At 37.0% G+C, this 23,526-nt stretch overlaps 2 protein-coding genes across 24 annotated transcripts in view; both read left to right on the top strand.

Annotated features, from left to right (window-relative positions):
- The window catches only part of dnmt3ab (DNA (cytosine-5-)-methyltransferase 3 alpha b), a 116,100-nt gene that overhangs the window by 14,948 nt on the left and 77,626 nt on the right, over positions 1 to 23,526 (top strand). For 2 of the 23 annotated variants that reach the window (XM_087289041.1, XM_087289042.1), the window contains exon 4: positions 327 to 8,802. In XM_087289041.1, coding sequence (XP_087145167.1) covers positions 2,827 to 7,437 — 4,611 coding nt within the window. In that variant the 5' untranslated portion in view covers positions 327 to 2,826 and the 3' untranslated portion in view covers positions 7,438 to 8,802. 23 annotated transcript variants of the gene reach the window in all.
- Positions 13,720 to 23,526, top strand: part of dpysl5a (dihydropyrimidinase like 5a) — a 122,463-nt gene continuing 112,656 nt past the window's right edge. The window contains exon 1 of the mRNA XM_087288613.1: positions 13,720 to 13,771. The gene's annotated coding sequence lies outside the window, so the exon portion shown is untranslated. The remainder of the gene's footprint in view (positions 13,772 to 23,526) is intronic.

The raw sequence follows: 23,526 nt of genomic DNA, 5'->3' as shown, positions 1-23,526 counted from the left end.
TAATATTTTATTAGTTTCATGTTTAAGAAGTGATAGAAAGTTGTATTTTTCTGTTTAATGGAAGAATTATCCATTATCACAAGGTTATAAAACCGCATGGTGTTTTATTATTTACTACAGCTCACAGACATCACTGTGGTCACGTGTACCTGATAGGAATTAAAAAAAGAATACATTAGAAGAACAGGTAACTGAAATTAATGTTATTTGTTATGACAGTAGTTTTTGTATATGTTTTGTGGATGTTTTTATGCTATTTTGTTCTTTATGTATATATTTTTTATCATATTGTAATACTGAATATTTGCTCTGGTCTGTGAAAACAGGCCAGGTTTTTTTTTGTTGCTGGATTTTGGAATTCTTGCGATTCTCGGTTGATGGCGAGCCTCCCAAGTGCAGTTTCAGTGGACCTACAGGAAAGGACTGACTTCTAGGGAAAAAGGACACTTGCTTTTTCACTATTTCCCTTCACTCAAGTAAGAGGATTTGATCCTTAAGACTGTTTGTCTTTTTTTTTTCCAAGAGGAGGACATTTTGTGAGTACCCAAAAGACAGTTGGAAGTAAATAATTCATTTATTTTATTTTGATCTTCCTGGATTTGAAACTTGATATATTTGGAAAGATTTTATTTGGTTACATGTAACAAAACAATTTGGAAATTGCTGATTTATTTGAACTCTCATCTATTTGTTAAATTGTGAATTTAACAAAATTTACAGCGTCATATAAAGGGTGCACCCGGGGTATATTTTTAATTAGTGTTTATTTTATTGTTATTTCTTTTGTGTGTGTATTTAATACAGAACAACGTTGTGCAACATACCTGTTTGTCTCTGTGAGTTACTCAGCATCACCACTACCTCCTTTCCCGTTCTTAGTAATCTTCTGATTTTAATTGTTTGGTCCTTTAAGGTTTAATACCCGTTACAAAGTGGCGAGCCAGCCAGGAGGTGGCGCTGTTGCTGAGTATTAATTACATTCTAAGCCATTATTTTTGCCTACGTTGACCAGTAACAATTGACAATGGATATAATAGAGGCAGAAGGGATTAAAATTCCGAACTCAGTGATCATTAGCGGATTAACACAAGACAAAAGTGATGATGAGCTGTTTGATTTCCTAAAACAATATGGTTCTTTTGCCAAAACAGTTTTTATTAGTGACAAGGATTCTGAGTTTTATCAAAGTGTTATACTTGAATATACCAGTGGCCAAGCTTTGCATTCTCTAGAGCCACAGCTACCTTATACTCACCAGCTGTCCAGTGACCCAAGTGTTACTTACCATGTGAGAGCATTATCTAGTGTGTTTACACAGTATAAGGGAACCAGTGTCACAAAGTCATACCTGGAGGGACTGAAAGAAGTAGCGAAATTGAGTGGGACTGATTTTGAGATTGTCTTGAGCCAGATGCTGTCACAAATGACTGCTGAGCTTACTCCAACGTCCGCTGACACAGAGGCTGATGACGAGGATCTGGATGAACCGCAAGCTCAGGTATGTCCTGAAGAGAGTTTTACCCCAGCCCCTGTCAAAATTAGTCAACCAGATGACTCACTGTCACAGCATACCTCTGCTAAACCAAATAAGCCCCCCCTCTTAACCTCTTCAGAGGTGTTAAATCCACCTGAGGTTCAAAAACTCGTAATTGAACATGTGGTGAGAACTGGTGAAGTGGCTACTCAAGGACTTATGCAGCAAAGGCTTAGGGTATTTTCAGGAAAATGTCCCAGACCCGGAAGTGAGGTCGATTACGACACTTGGCGCTCCAGTGTAGAGCTAATGCTGAAAGATTCCACCTTATCTGATTTGAACGTATCCAGGAAAATAGTAGACAGTCTTTTACCACCCGCAGCAGATGTTATAAAACATCTTAGCTCTGAAGCTCCATCATCAGCTTACCTTCAGTTGCTGGATTCTGCTTTTGGAGTTGTTGAGGATGGAGATGAACTCCTTGCAAAGTTCATGAATACTCTGCAGGACGCTGGTGAAAAGCCATCTACTTACTTGTACAGATTGCAGACAGCTTTAAGAGTGACAATAAAAAGAGGTGGTGTCTCACCTGAAGAAGCAGATCGGCATCTTCTCAAGCAGTTCTGTAGAGGCTGCTGGGATAATGATCTAATTACTGACCTGCAGCTAGAGCGAAGGCGTAATAATCCTCCTTCATTTGGGCAGCTTCTACTTATGTTACGCACTGAAGAAGACAAACACACTGCAAAAGTCACTCGTATGAAGCAGCATCTTGGGTCTTCTAAACCAAGAGCAGTAATGCACTCGCAAAGGACGTGGGTTTCTTCTGAGGTGGAGCAAGGAGAAGTTTCAAACATGGTATCACTTGCAGCTGAAACTAAGGAGATCAAGAGACAGATAGCAAAACTACAAAGTCAGTTGGCTAGCCTTGTTCCTGCGCATAAAACCCAGAAGAAAGCTTCACAGCAAGCAGTAGTAAATAAACAGGACAAAAAGAAGTCAGATACTGCTAACCAGTTAACTAGGGCTCCAGTTAGCCAAAGACAAAAGGACAGGCCTAGACCATGGTACTGCTTTACCTGTGGTGAGGATTGTCATATTGCATCCTCTTGCACTTCTGAGCCAAACCCCACACTTGTTAATGCCAAGCGTAAACTTTTGAGAGAAAAACAGCTACTATGGGACTCTCAGAACGCCAACTCCAACCCTGATTTAAACTAGAATCAGTCCTTGTTGTGGGACAGACAGGGGCTGAGTTGGAATCACAATGTCCCAATACTAATCATGTTTTTGAAAAAAGTCAGGTTTCTAAAGTGCAAAGCACTAGCTTGCCAAAGGGGTTAATAGGTGCTATGAGCATTGCTGAAGTTACTATAGCCAATGAAAAATGCAGCTGTTTATTGGATACAGGCTCTCAAGTGACAACAGTTCCAAAGTCCTTCTATGAACAGCATCTCTCAGGATACCCAATTAAGTCCATTGATGATATCCTGGAAGTAGAAGGCGCAAATGGTCTATCTGTTCCATACGAAGGCTACATAGAAATGGGAATTACCTTTCCAGAAGAATTACTAGGAGTGAGCGTTGAAATACCTACAGTAGCCTTAGTAGTTCCTGATGTAAAAGCTCACAATCAGTCAATGGTTCTTATTGGGACAAACACCTTGGATGTTCTCTATAAGAAGTATTTAAGTGCTGATCCCCCAAAATTTCAACCTTGTTCATATGGTTACAAAGTGGTACTTAAAACTCTTGAAATAAGATGGAGACAAAACACAAGTGGTGTTCTTGGCCATGTACGATTGAGGAGTCGAGCACCCAAAGTTTTAATGGCTGGTCAGACTGTAGTGGTGGGAGGTTCAATTTCAAATCCATGCAGAATAGATCAGACTATACTTGTGGAGCACTCACCTGATTCGTCTCTACCTGGAGGGGTGTTTGTCAAGCGGTGTCTTCTTAATCAGTCTGAGAACCAGATGAATAGTATACCAGTTGTGCTTACCAATGAGACAAATCATGACATTACTATCCCACCCAGATGTGTGATCGCTGAGCTCTATGCTGTGGACTCTTTACAGCCTCTTTCAAAAACTTCCAATAGTAATGGAGAGGGTGATTTCACTCTGAACTTCGGTGATTCCCCCTTACCTCAGGTATGGAAGGAGCGCATTTCTAAAAAACTCAGAGAAATACCGGAAGTGTTCAGTCATCATGACCTAGATTTTGGCCACACCCAGAAAGTGAAGCATAGCATTAAATTGCACGATGAAACTCCCTTTAAACAGAGGGCACGACCTATTCATCCACAAGATATTGAGGCAGTTCGTAGGCATCTACAAGATCTTCTTGCAAGTGGAGTCATCCGGGAATCAGAGTCACCTTTCTCTTCCCCAATTGTGGTGGTGAGGAAGAAGAATGGGGATGTACGTCTATGTATAGATTATCGCAAGCTGAATATTCAAACAGTGAGAGATGCCTATGCATTGCCGAATCTTGAGGAAACATTCTCGGCTCTGACAGGATCTAAATGGTTCTCTGTCCTCGATTTAAAGTCTGGGTACTACCAGATAGAAGTGGATGAGGCAGACAAACCCAAAACCGCCTTTGTCTGTCCGCTGGGATTTTGGGAGTTTAATCGCATGCCACAGGGTGTAACGAATGCCCCAAGTACATTCCAAAGATTAATGGAAAAATGTATGGGGGACATTAATCTGAAGGAGGTACTTGTTTTCTTGGATGACTTAATAGTTTTCTCAGACACATTGGAAGAACATGAGACTCGACTATTAAATGTCCTGTTTCGTCTAAAGGAATATGGTCTGAAACTCTCCTTGGAAAAATGTAAGTTTTTCCAGACTTCAGTCCGCTATTTGGGACATATCGTGTCAGAGCATGGAGTGGAGACTGACCCTGAGAAGGTCCAAGCTTTAAAAACCTGGCCTGTACCTAAAAACCTAAAAGAACTTAGGTCTTTCTTAGGCTTTGGGGGATATTATCGTCGTTTCATCAAGGACTACTCTAAAATAGTGAAGCCACTTAATGATCTGACCTCAGGATATCCTCCGCTAAGAAAGGGTGCCAAGAAGTGTAACAAAGGAAGCCAGTACCATAACCCAAAAGAGTCCTTTGGTGATCGATGGACGCCTTCTTGTGAAGAAGCATTTCGAACCCTTATAGAAAAACTCACTTCTGCACCTATTCTGGGATTTGCTGACCCCAAACTCCCTTATTTTCTCCACACTGATGCAAGTACAAAGGGACTAGGGGCAGCACTTTATCAAGAACAGGATGGGCAGATGCGTGCAATAGCATTCGCAAGCAGAGGGTTGTCTCACAGTGAGTCTAGATATCCTGCTCACAAACTTGAATTCCTTGCCCTAAAATGGGCAGTGACTGAAAAGTTTAATGACTACTTATACGGTAACCATTTCACCGTTATTACAGATAGCAACCCTTTGACTTATATCCTCACTACAGCAAAATTGGATGCTACAAGTTATCGATGGCTGTCAGCTCTTTCCACCTTCTCTTTCAAATTGCAATACAGAGCTGGCAAGCAGAATGTAGATGCGGATAGTCTCTCAAGGAGACCCCAGGAACCCATTCCTGAGACTGCTTGGTCCAGTAAAGAGCAGGAAAGAATCCATCAATTTGTACAACACCATCACCATGATGCTGCTGACATTGTTAGTGCCCCAAATGATGTAGTTCATGCTATTTGCGAAAAGCACCTTATCAATCAAGACGCAGCTTCTGGGGTTGCACTGGTGGGATCACTTGCACTCTGTCCTGATGCTATACCTGATGAGTATGGAGAGGATTGTAATTTAGATGGATTACCTGTTATGCCTTACCTACCACATGAGATTGGTGAAAAGCAGAGAGCAGACTCAGTCCTTCGAGAAGTCATTTTCCACTTGGAGTTGGGGGAGAAACCTTCTCCTACAGTGCGAAAAGAGATTCCAACTTTTCCTCTTTTTCTAAAGGAGTGGAATCGACTTGAGTTGCGAGATGGAATACTCTATAGAAGAAGGCAGGAAAATAATTTACTCACTTACCAACTAGTACTCCCTGAGGAGTTAAGACCCTTGGTGATGAGCAGTTTACATGATGACATGGGTCACCTAGGGATTGAGAGGACTGTAGATCTGATTCGATCTCGTTTCTACTGGCCAAAAATGGCTGCAGATGTGGAACGAAAAGTCAAGGAGTGTAGTCGCTGTGTGCTTAGGAAGGCACAACCCCAAAAAGCAGCTCCTCTGGTCAATTTTCATGCCACTAGGCCATTACAGCTGGTGTGTATGGATTTCCTTTCATTGGAACCTGACAGGAGTAATACCAAAGATATCTTGGTTATTACGGACTTTTTTACCAAGTATGCAGTGGCTTATCCTACACCTAATCAGAAGGCTAAAACAGTAGCAAAGTGTCTTTGGGAGAACTTTGTCACACACTATGGGTTTCCTGAACGCTTGCATAGTGACCAGGGCCCTGATTTTGAGTCACATGTCATCAGAGAGCTCTGTGAAGTGTCAGGCATAAAGAAAAGCCGAACAACTCCCTATCACCCGCAGGGAAACCCGGTTGAACGCTTCAATAGGACCCTGCTGGGCATGTTGGGTACTTTGGAGGAGAAAGATAAAGCCCATTGGAAAGACTTTGTCAAGCCACTTGTCCATGCGTACAATTGTACGAAGCATGAAGTCACTGGGTTTACTCCTTATGAATTGATGTTTGGCAGACAGCCAAGATTGCCTGTTGACCTTGCTTTTGGTCTGCCTCATCATGGGAAATCAGATGTCATTCCTCATTCAGAGTATGTGAAACAGCTGAAATCACACTTGAAGGAAAGCTATTTGCTTGCTTCACAAGGTATGTTGAAAACTGCTGAAAAGAACAAAACCAGGTTTGATAAATCTGTCACTCATTCTTCTTTGGAGGTCGGGGATCGTGTCCTGGTGCGAAATGTCAGACTGCGTGGTAAGCACAAGTTAGCGGACAAGTGGGAATCTGAGGTGTATGTGGTGGTAAAGAAGGCTGGCGACTTACCTGTCTACACAGTTCATCCTGAAAACAGTGAAAGTCCCCTTCGTACCCTTCATAGGGACCTTCTTCTTCCTTGTGGTTACCTGCCATTGTCAAACAGTTCAAACCCCTCCCCACCCAAAAGGTCAAGACCTAGAACAAGGCAGAATCCAGGTTTCCAACAACCTGAAGAGGATTGTTCTTTCCTTAGTCCAGAAGATGAGGATTATGAGTGGTATGGTGATAACCATCAAAATGTGGAACCATTGCAGTTCTCTACAGTGTATGATGTTCCCCAACCAGTAAAAGGGAAGAGTGTGTCCTTAGCTGATGAATCAGCTGGTCAAAACCTCGGAAAAGATGGAACTCAATGCAAGGAAGGAACTCAAAATGATAACCTACCTGTAACTCCTCCAGTTGACAACTTACCTGATGATCTTCCAGCCAATGATCCTCCAGTTTATAATGCACCTGTACACTCTTCAGTTGATAACCCATCTGATGATGTTCTGGAAGTCTGTGAAACAACTGAGACACCTGGAAAAGACCAACCTGAAACTGATAACAGTAAAGACTTACCCACTCAGAGAGAGAGTAAAGTTGAAGAGGCAAATGATTCAGAAAACTCTGTTTCTTGTGAAAGAGAAGAACAACAATCAGAACAAGAAATACCTCCACTAAGACGTTCTGCAAGGGAGAGAGACAAACCTGAGAGACTTACCTACTTTCAGCTTGGAAATCCTCTGTCTCATGTTGTTCAGTCTCTGTTCCAAGGATTAAGCACTGCTCTTGTTAACTCTCTCAATAGTGTTGAAGATCTTGGTGATTCTCCTATAACTTCTGACATTCCAGCAAACATAGTGACTACCCAACCGCTCAGAGCATGCAAAGGGACTTGCATTGTTTCAAGAGGGGAAGGTGTAACCCCCATAAAATAATGAATGGGTGTAAATAAAACAGATAAGACAGATAAAATAGATAAGACAAATAAAATTAGATAAAACAGATAAAATAATAAATAAATATACACCTCATCATCATTATTAAAGTGTTAAAGTGTTGATGCTAAAATAAGTATTAAAATAAAATGTATAAAAAATGTTAAAACATGTATATGTGAGTTATAATTCTCTGATTGGGTGTCAGACTGTCAGCAGTCTTAAGTCAGCAAATGAGAGCGCTGGATGCTCATCTCCGCCCCCTTGTGGTTGCGGATATTACTAAAGCATCGGAAGAGACACACAGCGTGACAGAAAGGAAAACCGAGTGATTATAAAGTAAATACAGCAAAAATACATAAGTTAAAACTTTTAAAACCAATATAATGTTAAAAATATAAGTCTATAGCACGAGGATGGCGAGGGATTGAGTAGATATATGCTGATTTGAGCGCGATGGATGCATTTTGACTCGGTGAGTTCATCATTAGCTTATTGCTAAAATAATAGAAACATATTGAGTGACAACATGTTGAATGTGATAATATTTTATTAGTTTCATGTTTAAGAAGTGATAGAAAGTTGTATTTTTCTGTTTAATGGAAGAATTATCCATTATCACAAGGTTATAAAACCGCATGGTGTTTTATTATTTACTACAGCTCACAGACATCACTGTGGTCACGTGTACCTGATAGGAATTAAAAAAAGAATACATTAGAAGAACAGGTAACTGAAATTAATGTTATTTGTTATGACAGTAGTTTTTGTATATGTTTTGTGGATGTTTTTATGCTATTTTGTTCTTTATGTATATATTTTTTATCATATTGTAATACTGAATATTTGCTCTGGTCTGTGAAAACAGGCCAGGTTTTTTTTTGTTGCTGGATTTTGGAATTCTTGCGATTCTCGGTTGATGGCGAGCCTCCCAAGTGCAGTTTCAGTGGACCTACAGGAAAGGACTGACTTCTAGGGAAAAAGGACACTTGCTTTTTCACTATTTCCCTTCACTCAAGTAAGAGGATTTGATCCTTAAGACTGTTTGTCTTTTTTTTTTCCAAGAGGAGGACATTTTGTGAGTACCCAAAAGACAGTTGGAAGTAAATAATTCATTTATTTTATTTTGATCTTCCTGGATTTGAAACTTGATATATTTGGAAAGATTTTATTTGGTTACATGTAACAAAACAATTTGGAAATTGCTGATTTATTTGAACTCTCATCTATTTGTTAAATTGTGAATTTAACAAAATTTACAGCGTCATATAAAGGGTGCACCCGGGGTATATTTTTAATTAGTGTTTATTTTATTGTTATTTCTTTTGTGTGTGTATTTAATACAGAACAACGTTGTGCAACATACCTGTTTGTCTCTGTGAGTTACTCAGCATCACCACTACCTCCTTTCCCGTTCTTAGTAATCTTCTGATTTTAATTGTTTGGTCCTTTAAGGTTTAATACCCGTTACAAATGGGTAAACATGCAAACATGTGGTTGCTGTTAATGACACATCAGGGGTAAAAGAGAAATTGTATGAACCGATCGAACTTTTTGCATCCTGTGGTCAACCCAACAGACGAAGGATCCTTATAGATGTAGACTAAAGATGGCACAATCTATTTACGGGCGTATTTTTCTCATTTATTTTGCCATAGGGATTTTATTTATTATTATATTTTAAAATGCAGTTTAGGTCTAACCAGGAATGCAATAGCATCAAAATCAGTATATACAGTTAAAGTTAGAATTTTTAGCCCTCCTTTGATTTTTTATTTCTTTTTTAAATATTTCCCAAATGATTTTTAGCAGGGCAAAGAAATTTCCATAGTATGTCTGATAATATTTTTTCTTCTGGAGAAAGTCTTATTTGTTTTATTTCGGCCAGAATAAAAGCAGTTTTGAATTTTCTAAATCCCATTTTAAGGTAAAAATTATTAGCCTCTTAAGCTATTTTCTTTGATAGTCTACAGAACAAACCATCGTTATACAATAACTTGCCTAATTACCCTAGCCAGCCTAGTTAACCTAATTAACCTAGTTAAGCCTGTAAATGTCACTTTAAGTTGTCTTAAAAATATCTAGTCAAATATTATGTACAGTCATCATGGCAAAGATAAAATAAATCAGTTATTAGAAATGAGTTATTAAAAATATTATGATTAGAAATGTGCTGAAAAAACAGAAATTGGGGGAATAATAATTCAGACTTCAACTGTAGGTATAAGTGTAATTATAGAAAGCTATTTGTAATATTTACAGATGGATGTATTGTGAGAATAATATGCAAGTTGTATTAACTAGTCAGAGGTTTACAAATAGATGAACCGAACCAAACAGTTATAATGCAGTCCTTCATGTTTTCACTAAAAACTTGAATTTTGCGATAAAAAGATTCACAGATTTAGTTTCTTTAAAAAAAATTCTAATATTTTTGTAGCATTTTTTTTTTACTGTTATTCTTTATTAAGTATTTAGCCTCGAGAACCCTTTGTTCTCTGTAATTTATATATTTACATTTTTATTGATCTGATTCATTTATTTCAAACAGTATAATCCAGTCTTAAAAAAATATTCAAGCACAAATAGATTTCGTCATAATCAACAAAACATTTTCATATGTAAACGGAAAAAAGCCATTTATTTTAATCACAAGCACAAGGTTATTATTTAAAGAAAACACAGAGTGAAACAGAGAAACTAGAGTTTACCCCTTACACTACCTGACAAAGTCTTGACATGGAACCAAGTTGTAAGAGCAACAAATAATAACTTGTCTTCTATATGATCATTTGTAAAAATGGCAGTAAGTTGATTTTTTGATCTGCATCCCAAACATCACAAATACTGCAGGAGACCTACTGGAACCTGCATAGACCCAAAATTCTCCCAGAAACCAGTCAAGTTTGGTAAAGGAAAAATCATAGTTTGGGGTTACTTTCAGTATGGGGACGTGAAAGTGGATGGCAACATCAAAAGCCTGAAGTATCAAGACATTTGTGCTACCCATTACATTACAAACCACAGAAGAGGGTAAATTCTTTAGCAGGATAACGCTTCTTTGCATACTTCAGCCTCCACATTAAAGTTCTGGAGGGCAAAGAAGGTCAAAGTGCTTCAGGATTGGCCAGCCCAGTCACCAAACATGTACATTATTGAGCATGTCTAGGGTAAGATCAAGGAGGAGGCATTGAAAATGAATCCAAAGAATCTAGGAGTCCTGCAAGAACGCTTTCTTTGCCATTCCAGATGACTTTATTAATAAGTTATTTGAGTCATTGCAGAGATGTATAGGTGCAAACCTCCAAGCTTGGATAGGCGACAAGACTTTTGTCAGGTAGTGTATATAGCCTGATGTATCATATTTGAAAATGAAGCCAACTGTTTGAAAATAAATGCTAAGTTGTACACTTATGATAACAGATGCATACACTATATACAATATTCAGAAGTTTAGTGACTGATACAACTCACGTAGCCTAGTTCAAACAAGTTTTTGAATGCACGTTGTCATTAACGTCACGTGACGTGAATCACACATTGTATAGAAAGTGTGTATTGACAATGCGTGACATTGCACATCAGACTAGCACAAGAATACTATAATGTTTTTGAATGTAAAACTGCCTAAAATATGCAGGAAATCTATTGCAATTTAAGTTTAGCATTAAATTCAGCAGTCGTAGGATCACAAAATCTTTATCCTAGTATCTCTAAAGGAGAATCAAAATATTACAAACTTTGATCTGAAGCAAAGTACTGTATACATGGTGTACGATGAGTCTTAAAAATTCTTAAAATGTCTTAAATTTCAAAAACTATATTTTAAATTCACTGAAATATTCGGTTGTAGGTCAAAGCAAAGATTGCTTTGTCCAAGTAAAGGTACTTAATCAGGCTGAAATCTACACCAAAAAAAAAAAATCCATAATTTTACGGTTTATTTCCGGCTGCTGGGGTGCTGGAAAAAAAGCATTAAATAACGGCTGTTAAATTACAGAAATTTAGTGTAAAATAACAGAGGTTAAATTACAGAAATTTACCATTAATTTTTGAGTTAATTTCTGTAATTTAATATCCGTTATTTTACGTACTTTTCCAGCACCCCTGCTGGAAACAAGCTGTAAAATTATGGATTTATTTACTGTGTATTCAATCACCAACAATACACCTCAATAAAACCTTATTCTTTATATTTAAGTTTTTTTTTTATTGCAAAGAGATACATTTCACAACGTCTTATAAATACTTTTACAGCAAATTCCTCATTAAATTATCTAATCAGGGAAGAACAACTGAAAACAATTAAATGATTCCTCATGATAATACCGAGTCATTAGAAAAAATAAATCCTTAGTGTTTACCCCTGTATAAGTCTAAAATTACATTCTTAATGGACTTAAAAGGGTCTTAAAAAGTCTTAAAATTGACCTGATGAAACCTACAGAAAAAAATCGACAAAAGTACAGGACAGCCACACACTATATGATTCTGGCCATGATTTTGCTGCTTGAGAGAAATGTTTAGGACGGTTAAAATTTCTGTTCTTGTAGGACAAAGCAATGGCATTTTGAACATCTAATTTTACATAATCATCAACTACCGATTAATAGCTTTGAAATCCTAGCCTTCAATAATGTTCTGTGAGTGTCTGAAAATATGTGTTGTGCTGTTGCCCAACTCGTGTGCACTGAAGGACAGACGGCGCTGATGAATTTGGAAGACACAGTTTTCTATCTGTGTTCTCCTGCTGTTTTAAATTGTGCTGCGCCACAGAGCACCACTCGCATAGGTTTCCACTAAATTGCATCATATTTGTCCCAAATCATTTTTCAAGTGCATACTGGCTCCACCCTAGGCTGAAAGAGTGTTGTTCAGCTTTTAGTAACAGTCTTTTTGTGGCTGTGATAAAGTCTGTTTATTTAAGGAAATATTATATAGTCCTTTTTCTTTTCTGTTTTTCTTTTTTAACACAAAGCGATTTATAACACAAAGATTTATCAACCAGACCAAGCTTCCACGTGATATAGCTTGTTAGACGCAGCAGACAAGGGCTTTGGAAGAGGTAATGCTAGAGCGAAGACAAGATGTGGGTGGTGTTGTGGGTGGTTTTCACTGCAAAATAGAGGAATTTAGAATTGAGATTTGTAAATGTTTTGGAAAAAGAAATACAATTGTAATGTTTCCTTGTGGTTTTCTGCAAGTAAAGATGCACTAATCAAATAAAAAAAAACCCTTTTTACCCCAGTGTCGGACTGATAATCAAACACATTATCAGTTGCCACAATGGAATTGAACCTTTGCTAAGCCCCGCCCTCCTTAGTTACTGTTGTTACGCTTGTCAAGCTTTCGTGCCTGGCACGTCTATTACAATATGTATGCGCCTGTGTCAGACATTGCCAGGTATATAATTAGTCGTTTTTGGTGAACAGGTGAAATAACCGAGAAAGCAAAAACAAAAGACAAAAAAGGACTGCAGTATGCATTACAGGGGTATATTCACGACATGCAACCGATTAGAAAATAATTTAATCAAAACTAAAGCTAGGTTAGCCTAGCCTAGCTAATACGTTGACCATTCAACAGCTTAGTTCATGCAGGAGAGGTGACATTTAAAAATAATCTAATAATAAACAACAAATTAAACGGCGATTTCTCTTTTTTAACCAAAAAGCCTGTTTAAAATTAGCCTTATTTCAAAATAGACTTGTTGTGCAGTAAAATAAAGCGTTACTAACCGACGAGGAAACACGCATGGACAGTGCTTCTACATCATTCTTTCATAGAAAGAACAGAAAAAGGAAATTGATGGATTTTTGCCGAATATTAGCATCATTGACCCATAACAATGTACAGTACCTACTGTATAACTGTCAGTATGTTTGTCTGGTTTTTATACAGTTTCTATTGTAATTTGCAGTTAGGTGGAAAAAATTAGTTTATTGAAATGCAAATCAAAGTACAAATAGCAGAAGCGAACAAATAGATTTTCCCTACCAGCAAATGTCAATCCAACAGCAAATAAAAGCAGACACTAACCCGAAATAACATCATCAGCAATGACTAAATCTCCAAAAGACCGACAAAAACATCAGTGATTTGTAGCTCTGACATGGACATGAGGGTTATAAATGACTGAAAAACAGCTGCAGGTGAAGTATAATAATCGCAAGTGCTCAGATTGTGATCACAGCTCGGTTTTGTTCTGTTGATATGTAATTACAAATATTTGTTGCTTGAAACAGATGGAAATATGATTGCTATTAGTATGACTACTATGGTGAGGGCTTAAACGGAGCAGTGCTCATAACATTGAGCGAAAAAATGAGAAAAAGTTGTCGCCGTCTATCACTGAATGTGTCTGGAATACCGAAAACAAAACTTAACTCCGCTCCTTTAGCGTCCCTCACTCAGCTTGATCCACTTCTCCCCTTTGGTTTTAGGTTTTGGAAAGGGAATAAAATTCCACCACCCTGTCCAAACTTTTAGGATACCGGGTATCTATATGCACAATCCATATGCACAACGCTTTGGCTTGTTTCGAAATCTTGACAGACATCTTGCATGTACTGTAGCTACAGTTGCTAAGCCACGATTGGTGTGTGGCGGTTTTCAGGTGTGGGCGAAGGGTAGGCCCACCCGGAATCTGCGCGCGCAGAATTCTGCAGATTTTCTGCAGATTTCTGCAAATTTTTAGCCCATCATTAGATCTGTTCATTTACTTTGGTAAATGTATGTAAATCTATATTTATTCAGTTTTTCACTTAATTTCAGTAATATTATTGACTAATGTCAAAATGTTTATCTGATTTATGTACAATGCAGTTTGTAAAGTAATATTTTCTGTGTTTTACTAGATATATTATATGAAAAACTTGCTTTATTTACCAAATAAAGTGAATCTAATTGGATTTGCATTTTAAACATTAAATAAAAGTAAAAAATATATTTTTTTAATTTAATATATTAAGGGTTTAGTTCTGATACTCCCAAAATAATTCCAACTTTTACCAAAATTCTCAACAGAAATAGCAAAAAACATCCGCAGATTCCGTCTGGCCCTAGCGGAGGGTCAATTAACCGCCAATTACTCTGGCATATGTTTTAGATGCCCTTCCAGCCGCAACCCAGCACAAAGAGTACACTCATGAACTCATGAACCCCCAGTCCTGGAATACTGCCATACACTCTCTCATTAACACATACACTATGGCCAATTTAGTGTATTCAATTAATCTATATCGTATGTCTTTGGACGGTGGGGGAAACTGGAAAAACCATGAGGAAACCCACATGAGCTTGTGGAAAACATACCAATTCCACACAAAAAGGCCACTTGGACTCGAACCATCGATTGGGAGGCAACCATGCTAACCACTTAGCCACCTAGCCTCTGTGATTGTAACAGACAGACTCAAACATGGAATGGAAGAGATGTGGAACTGTTGGCCAGTACTCGTTATATTTGGAAACTGATAACTAGTACAGCGTATAGAGCGGTTATTAAAACTTTTATATAAATGTTGCTGAGTGTGAAAAAACACACTTACAAGAACACAAAACAAAAGACAGCTTATTTGATTCGAACACCTTAACCACAGAAAAAAAAAACTTCAAGAAAACACCAAAATTTCCAAAAAATAACTGCACATTAACCAGTTGCCTCTAGCATTATCTCTTCTAAAGTGTGTGTCAGCTGTGCATAACATGTCAAAACTTTCATGCCTAGTAGAAGTAGATCAACCAACAACTCTAATATTCCATAATTATTTACATTTTTTTTGTACTGGGCAGCTTATAACAAATAACATTAAAATATACAGATATCAGCTGATATGCATTATGGGTGTTGTCTATATGCGAAAACCTCTAAGTACAATCTGAAATTTTCTCCTAAATAGTAAATTTTTCCTCAGGCTTCTACGTATAGGTTAAGTAATTTCACTTTTATGGCAATTAATACATTATTTTCATTGCCTTAATTGTGAAATTAATTAACATAAATACAGGAGTCTGAGAAAACTGCTCATTTTAGAAGAACATTTCAGATGGCACTTAAAGGTTTTTAAATACAAACTCTTCAGATCATCTATAACTATTTTCAGATCCTGCATTTAGCGCCTGCATCCACGTTGTGATTACATCATTAAAATGCAATAGCAAGGCTTTTGAGGTCTGTCATTACATTTATTGTAAAGGAGTTATACATGTGTACAGTCGGTGTATAGCAAACATGTTTGTGTTCTAGCTTGTTTTGCACATTCCTGACAAATCACTCAGGACCATTGTTAGGGACTGGGCCAATTGGGAATAGCTCTCCTGGCTCTTGGAAACTCCCTATGCAGCATTTGCCCTTCTCATTGGAATAATCATATACTCAAAATATTATGTTCAGGGTTCATACGGTCATGAAAACCTGGAAAAGTCATGGAATTTTGGCAGTTTCCAGGCCTGGGAAAACAGAAAAAAAAACAAAGTTTTTGAAAAATCATGGAAAACAGATATCTGTATACCTGAATATAGGTTATTCACTTCTTTTCTGTCCTTGGCCAATCACATACCCTCACATTATTAGGGTGACGCAGGGGTGTCCAAACTCGGTCGTATAGGGCCAGTGTCCTACATATTTTAGTTTCAACCCCAATTAAACACACCTGAATCAGTTAATCAAGCTCTTTCTAGGTATCCTAGAAACTTGTAGGCAGGTGTGTTGAACTAAGTTGGAGTTTTATTCAGCAGGACACCAGCCCTCCAGGACCAAGCTTGGACATCCCTGGTGTGGTGTAAGCATTATCTAAATCAATTTTACATAGATATAAATATAAATCGAAACTAAATCGATTGTTGCGTTTTCTACGATATGCTGTAATAATTTTGAACATGCATTATTTTTCTTTTACCACCCATATGTAGACATTGCATGAAACATAAGGTCATGAAAATTTACTTGCAAATCTTGGAAGAATCACGGAAAATTCATGGAATTGTAGTAGTAAAAATGTGTATGAACCCTGTATATTTGCTGCTTGTTCAAACTACTTAAAATAAGTTGAAACAACACAAATCTTGTGTTTTCATTTTTCATCAAGTTGGGGGCGGACTGGGACAAAAATTCAGCCCTGGCACTGTAGCCACACAAGCCCCCATTACCACACTGACACAGCCCCACCCCTAGACACGCACATTCACTATTTATTTTGGTGTACAGATGGTGAAATAATATGACATTCTTGCCAGATTTTGATTACGTCCGGGTGATCTCGGATTGGGTCGGCCCATCTTGAAATCAGGCGGCCGTCGCCGATTGAGCCAAATGCTTATTTTTAATAATGCTTATTACGTTTATTATTATTATTATTATTTTATTATTATTATTATTTTTTTTTTTACTATCATCATCATCATAATATCACATCTAGCAAGAGATAAAAGCTGCCTGCACTTAAAACCAATACATATAAAAAAAATTAACTGACCGGCCCACATTTAAAAAGAGGTCCAGCCTTTCTGGCATTTGCCGGAATTGCCAGATGGCCAGTCCGCCCCAGTCCGCCCACAATTGAGCTGTTTTATGTTCAGTCCACCTAAATTAGCGAAACTAAAAATTTAAATTAATTCCTTTCTGTTACCCCAACGCAAATCGATTGTGTGGAACAGAGCAACCCAGCAAATTCTGGGTTCCACACAATTCCGTCATGTTGTCCCAACACAGATCTATTAACTTTACTTACAAACTTACAAATGTAGGTGGATTGAACATAAAACAGTTAAGTTCTTCCAAAAAAACTCTCAGGAATTTTTTTAATTGAACTCATTTTAAATAATAGTTGAACAACCAGCAATAAGTTCTTGTCCACTTCCTCTTAAACGTCCCCCCACTTCTCCGGAGCCACTACTTCTGTTTTTGAAAATAATCCGAGCTCTTGCATAATTAATCCACGAGGGCATGTCAGGGCATGTGGATGTTCGGTTGGCCCACATCCTCTCCTGCCTTCCCCTGAGGACTTTCTGATTGTATTATCCCGCTATCCCGTTCCTTCAACAGGTAATTGCGGTCCTGCGAGGAGAGCGATGTCTTACTCTGTGAAATGTAAGCCACGTGAAGACAGATAGAATAATGTTTGAGTCATCGCTCATAGAGGTGCTGACTGCTGATGTGGAAGACTTTGTTGGCGCTCTTATGTTCGACTGCTTCGCTAAAACATCTTGGTGTCTTGAAGAAAGACCAGGCTCTTAATGGCGAATCAAGAGAGATGACCGGAACTCGGAAAATCTGATCTGTTTTGATCTTGAATGGTAACAGCATTGTTTTCCACGATGCTATTTTTAGACACAGGATTTACAAAGCAACCCTCCCTTATGCCGCCTATTAGTATTTTCAAACTTCTGTGCAGCAGATACACACGGGGGGGATTTGTTTCTAGGTCACATAAGGAAGGTGCTAATATCAAAGCATACCACATTGTTTTGATCACCGGACCGCAGCCAACGCCATTGTTTCACAGTTTCCAGGGCATTTTTGTATTCGATTGAACTTGAGGGCATTTTTATTTTTTTGGAAGTGAGTGTGAGTTCCCATACAAAATTAAACACCACAATACTTGGGTAAAGTGGATGGTTGGTAATGCATTGATAGGTGGTTGCTAAGGTATACTGAGTAGTTGCTAGGGTGCTGCTATGGTGTTCTTAAAGGGATTAAATCTATGGGATAGAAATACACCTAAATGATTTACTCACAAGCAGACTGATTTTTTTTCTCTATGTCTTTCTGTGGTCACTTGCTTTCTATCCCAATAATTCATCTCAGTCTAAAGAATGATTTATTAGTTGTCTTTGTTTTTACCCCCACAATTTGGATTTTAAAGTCCATAAATAATTTGATAAATCATTGGAAGATTTCTCAGAAGATTTCAAGAGTTATTTAAAATATACTCCTCTTAAAAGTATACGTGACGCAATTTTTTATAGTAAAAATTTTTCCTCACATGGAAGTTAATGGTTACACATTTCCAACATTCCTCAAAATATCTAGATTTCTGTTCGCCAGAAGAAACTGGTTTGAAATGGGTGGAGGCTTAGTAAATGATGACAATTTTCATTTGTGGGTGAACCATCACTTTAAGAGTTTGTTCAAATCGATAACTATAACTAAAGCTAACAGTCATAGTGAAGCTGATGGACTTTGAACAGTGAGTCATTATTTGCGATTCAGTAATACTGAAATTTCAGTAAATGCAGAGCTGATCTATGTTTAGAACTGAATCAGTTACCTTTCAAAGCGTTTTTTTGGGTTGAAATATTATGACGCCTGTACACAGGAAGTAAACAGAGACCAGGGATGGAGCATAGATGCATCAACCGCAGGGTTGCCAGGTGCAAGCAAATATTCCAGCACAAAGATAAACTCAAAGCACACTTAAAAGGAGTAAAATGTTGCCATATTTTCCTCGTCCAATCAGTCAGTTGCTGGATTTCCACAAAGGGAAAGGTTTACCATATATTCTCGGATATTTTGTAACACACTCTCTTGTACAGTATACGTGTATATTAAAGTAAAAAAAAGAAAGAAAGAAAAAAAACACTTCTAAAAAAGAAAACACTGTAAAAAATCCTGGGTTTTACACAATCTTAATAGAAATTAAGTTAATTTTCTAAATCCTTACAAATTTAAGAGGATTGAACATAAAACAATGTTGTCCCAAAAAAAATGTGTAAGAATTATAATGTTTTAACTGATTTTAAATACATAGTTTGAACAAGTAGCAAAAGTTCCTTTCCTTTCCTTCAAGACAAAGATACTGAGTTAAGAAACTTATTTATAGCAAAGTCCCTTTAAGGCAAGTCATTTTACTTGGCGGCCATCTTTGAAACACCTCTCAAGCAGTATGCTCGGGCATTCTGTCTAAATGGGGAAACATCAAATTCTTCAAAACTGTTTGCCAGGCTTACGATTACATTACATATTTGGAATCACCAATAAAATGAAACAACAACTGTCATAAGTTTTGTTTCTAAACGTCTGAATCAAACAAAATTGGAATTTTTTTAGTTTGCCAAGCGCACTCAAATGAAACATGACACCAACCTCAATTATGGCAATGGCTTTCAAAGTGGGGGTCAGGATGCCCCGAGCGGTCGCGGGACATTAAAAGGGGGGGGGTGGGTCGCCTGATAATTACCAAAAATCTATTTATTTTTATTAAACCATAAGAATGACTGTATTTTATCCATAACCTACTGAAGAGAAAAAAAATGTTATTTATAGTTACTATATATTTACTATTTCTATTTGATTGTGGCCTCTAGGATAATTACATTACATTAAAGACACAGCAATAGCGCCAGATGCAGCAGAATGATTTTATAACAGCAGATTAAACTTTCTGGCACATTTACCACACTGACATACATTTAAAAATTTAAACGAAGAATAGACTTGGCTCTATTGGTTTGTGTGTGCCATTGCATGCCATGTTTCTGTATTTATAACCACCTCAGAGGATATTGGGGGTCGCGAGTTTGGCATTGTCATTTTGGGGGTCGCGGGCTGAAAAGTTGGAAAACCCCTGATTTATGGTCATTCTACACATTATCATCCTCTGAATAATGATCGTCTGATTGCATTGGTCTTCTGAAGTAATCCACAACTTGGTCTTGATGGCAAACCTCCTCCAGAAATGACAGCAACTCTTTGTTTACAAGTTTGCAGATGTTTGAGTAGTTGCTGTCATGTGATGTGTGCTTGGCGGACTGTACCTTATGTTCATTTCATACAGATTACAAAAGCAGAAAACATTTGTTTTCAAGTGCACTTGGTTCTTTTAAAAGTACAGATGTACTTTTTTTTAGTTTTATTTGGATATTTTTCTGATGTCTGTAAAACAAGTACTCACTGAGATTCCAGTGCGTTTGTTGACCACCCACGTGCCGTAAAAGCTCACGTCAGGTCTGAGCTTCTCCCCCGGAGAAACGTCAGTCTATGTCGATCGATGATTGGCTCCTGTACTAGTAGGCGGGGCTTCATTCATTGACCGTTACACTTTTCTTCATTCAAAACTATACAAGAGACACGTCTTGTGTATTCTATAGTCTTTGTTTATAGTTAGTTAGGAATTACCTGATTGGTGAATCAATCGTAAGCTGATGTGGGACCAGCCGTGGACAATCATAAGCACGTGATCCTCTTGAAATTAGTTTATAAATAAACTTCACATATGCGAACGACCCTTAAAACCTACTTTTACTAAAACGTCTTCTTCTGCAGATCAAATGAAAAAAAAAGTTCAACTTTGCTGATAAAAATATTCATTCAATGCATTTTTGACATCTGAACAGTGGGAAAAGAGTGGCGAGAGCTGGCATTTCCATAACAGCAAGTGTGAACAATGCGAAATGTCAACATGACCTAACTATAGCACTTTTTTTTCAACAGATGCCCCTATTTTCTTTTCAAAGGAAGCGCTTTTAAAAAAAAACACATTTGTCTCACAGCACCAGATCACCTCAGTCAAACGCAGAACAATCCTACCATACCACGTCCTCTCTGTAATGCCGAATGACAAATGAAGCAAACGGAAAGAAATAAACTGAACAAAACCCAGAAATCCAGCATTTGTGGGCGGCACGCCTCGCTAACCCCGCTCATAGTCAACTTTTCCACCATCACCCAGAGTCTTGCTATGACAAGTTAAACTGTCAAAGGTATGCTGTTGAACAACTTAACTGGTTTAAGTCTTCCAGCATTTGCATACACATTGAGAACTAACACGAGAGCAAACCGTCCAACAGACGTTTCAGGAAATGGTCTTTTCCTCTCAGTGTCTGTCGAGTAACGGTTGCGTCGTGTCAGATCGCTGTTCAATCTCTGTTTCATGAGACCGGCTTTGACATCTCGAGGCAGCGAGGCGGAGCGGCAGCTGCTCCTCTAAAGAGAAATGCCACTGTCAGACTGGAGATTCATCTCTCTGTGGGCTCCCAGTCTGTTTGTCTGCATTTCGCCAGCCTCTTGTGTCAGTTTGGCTTCGACTGCACATGCTAAGCAGGTGGTTGATGCTGATGAGTGATGTCTGTCGAGGTTTTAGATGAGTTATTTGCTGTACAGGATATGCAGACATGCAGGCCTTTGTGTGTCTGTCGTGACTTGAGAGGGCTTTCATCTGAACGTAAACCAAATGGTAACTTGACTATTCAAATCGTATTTTTTTTCTGATGTTTTTTGTCAGTAGATTGATCAATTAAACAGTAAAGACGCTTCTAGTTTTAGAAGGTCTCTTAAAGTATGTGTGAAAGCTAGATTTATAATGCTTATTTTGCTTGCGCACATTGTTATTCTTTAGGTGGACATTGAATCTCTGTAAGTTAATCTACTGAATTTGTTTTTGTTTTGGTAATCTTCAATCAAAGTCTGCCCATTTGACAACATTTGACATCAGTTTGATGGCATCAGTCACAATATTCTTAACTACGCCCCTCTTACCGTTAGTTTGATATGAGGAAATGATGCGCACAAAGAAAGCTCTGCCCCTACTCAATATACTATTTCAATCTGAAGTACATCAACATACTGAAATAAAAGTTTCAGCATTTACTTTAACTTCCTGTTTACTTTTATTAAATAACTTTTTTTGTATTTATTTATTAATCCTAAAAAAACAAAAAATCACAAAAAATTATATGAAATATCATGACAACTTTATAATTAAGGCTGAACATTATTGGAAAAATCTGACTTTGCAATATTTTGTTTTGCTACAATATATATTGCAATATGAATAAAAATTCACCAGATGATTAGTATGGCTCTATTAGGACACCATTAATTAATTTAGATTCATTGGCATGATCAAGTCTTTTTTTACGCAGTACATCTGCATAAATTATAATAAATTACAAGCATATACAAATGAAGTCAGAATTATTGGCCCCCCTGAATTATTAGTCCCCCTGTTTTTTTTGTTCCTCAATTTTTGTATTACAATAAGATTTGTTCAACACATTTCTAAACATAATAGGTTTAATATCTAATTTCTAATAACTGATTTATTTTATCTTTGCCATGATGACAGTAAATAATATTTGACTATATATTTTTCAAGACACTTCTGTACAGCTTAAAGTGACATTTAAGGTTAAGGTTAAGGTTAACCAGGTTAACTAGGCAGGTTAGGGTAATTGGGCAATTTATTGTATAACGATGGTTTGTTCTGTAGGCTATCGAAAAAATATAAAGCTTAAAGGGGCTAATAATTTTGTCCTTAAAATGGTGTTTAAAAATGTAAAACTGCTTTGTTCTAGTCGAAATAAAACAAATAAGACTTTCTCCAGAAGAAAAAATATTTTCAGGCATACTGTGACAATGTCCTTGCTGTATGTACAAACAAAAAATAAATAAATAAACAGTGCTTTATGTGTTTTTGGTGTGTACCAATATTTAACAACATTTCACAATTAAATATGTAAAAGAACATAGTCATCATTGTGATTTTGAAAATAATATTAAATAATATCTTTATCTTTTAATCTTTAATAAACAATCTAATCCTGTGATGTGACTATTGCAGATAGACACATTACAATATCGATGCTCAAACGATATATTGTTCAGCCTTATATTTAAGAATTAAAATGTCACTTTTTACTCTAAATCAGTATATTTGATTCTTTAAAGATTTTGAGACACTGAAAATTAAAACACTGAAAAACAAAGATTATGTGACCCTGAGTAAATATGCTGAAAATTGACATTTCAAAATCTACTCAAATGCCAAACAGTTATTATCAGTTGTAAAAATATTTAAAGATATGCTTTTGCTGCATTTTCTATCAAATGAATGAACATAAGAGACTTGTTTTAGAGACATTAAATGATCCTTCGTACCTCAACATTTTCATAGTAGCAGATATGATAGATTCAGATTGCATTTAAATTAACACTGTAAGATTAATGACAAATAAAACAGTAAATGCTAATACATTTTAATTAATTAATAAATTAAATAATAATAATTTTATATATATATATATATATATATATATATATATATATATATATATATATATATATATATATATATATATATATATACAGAT

Source organism: Danio rerio, chromosome 17 (assembly GCF_052040795.2).
Source record: "Danio rerio strain M-AB ecotype USA chromosome 17, GRCz13ab, whole genome shotgun sequence".
NCBI classification, from domain to species: domain Eukaryota; kingdom Metazoa; phylum Chordata; class Actinopteri; order Cypriniformes; family Danionidae; genus Danio; species Danio rerio.
Note: the sequence above shows the minus strand (reverse complement) of the source record. Positions and strands in the feature narration are given on the sequence as shown.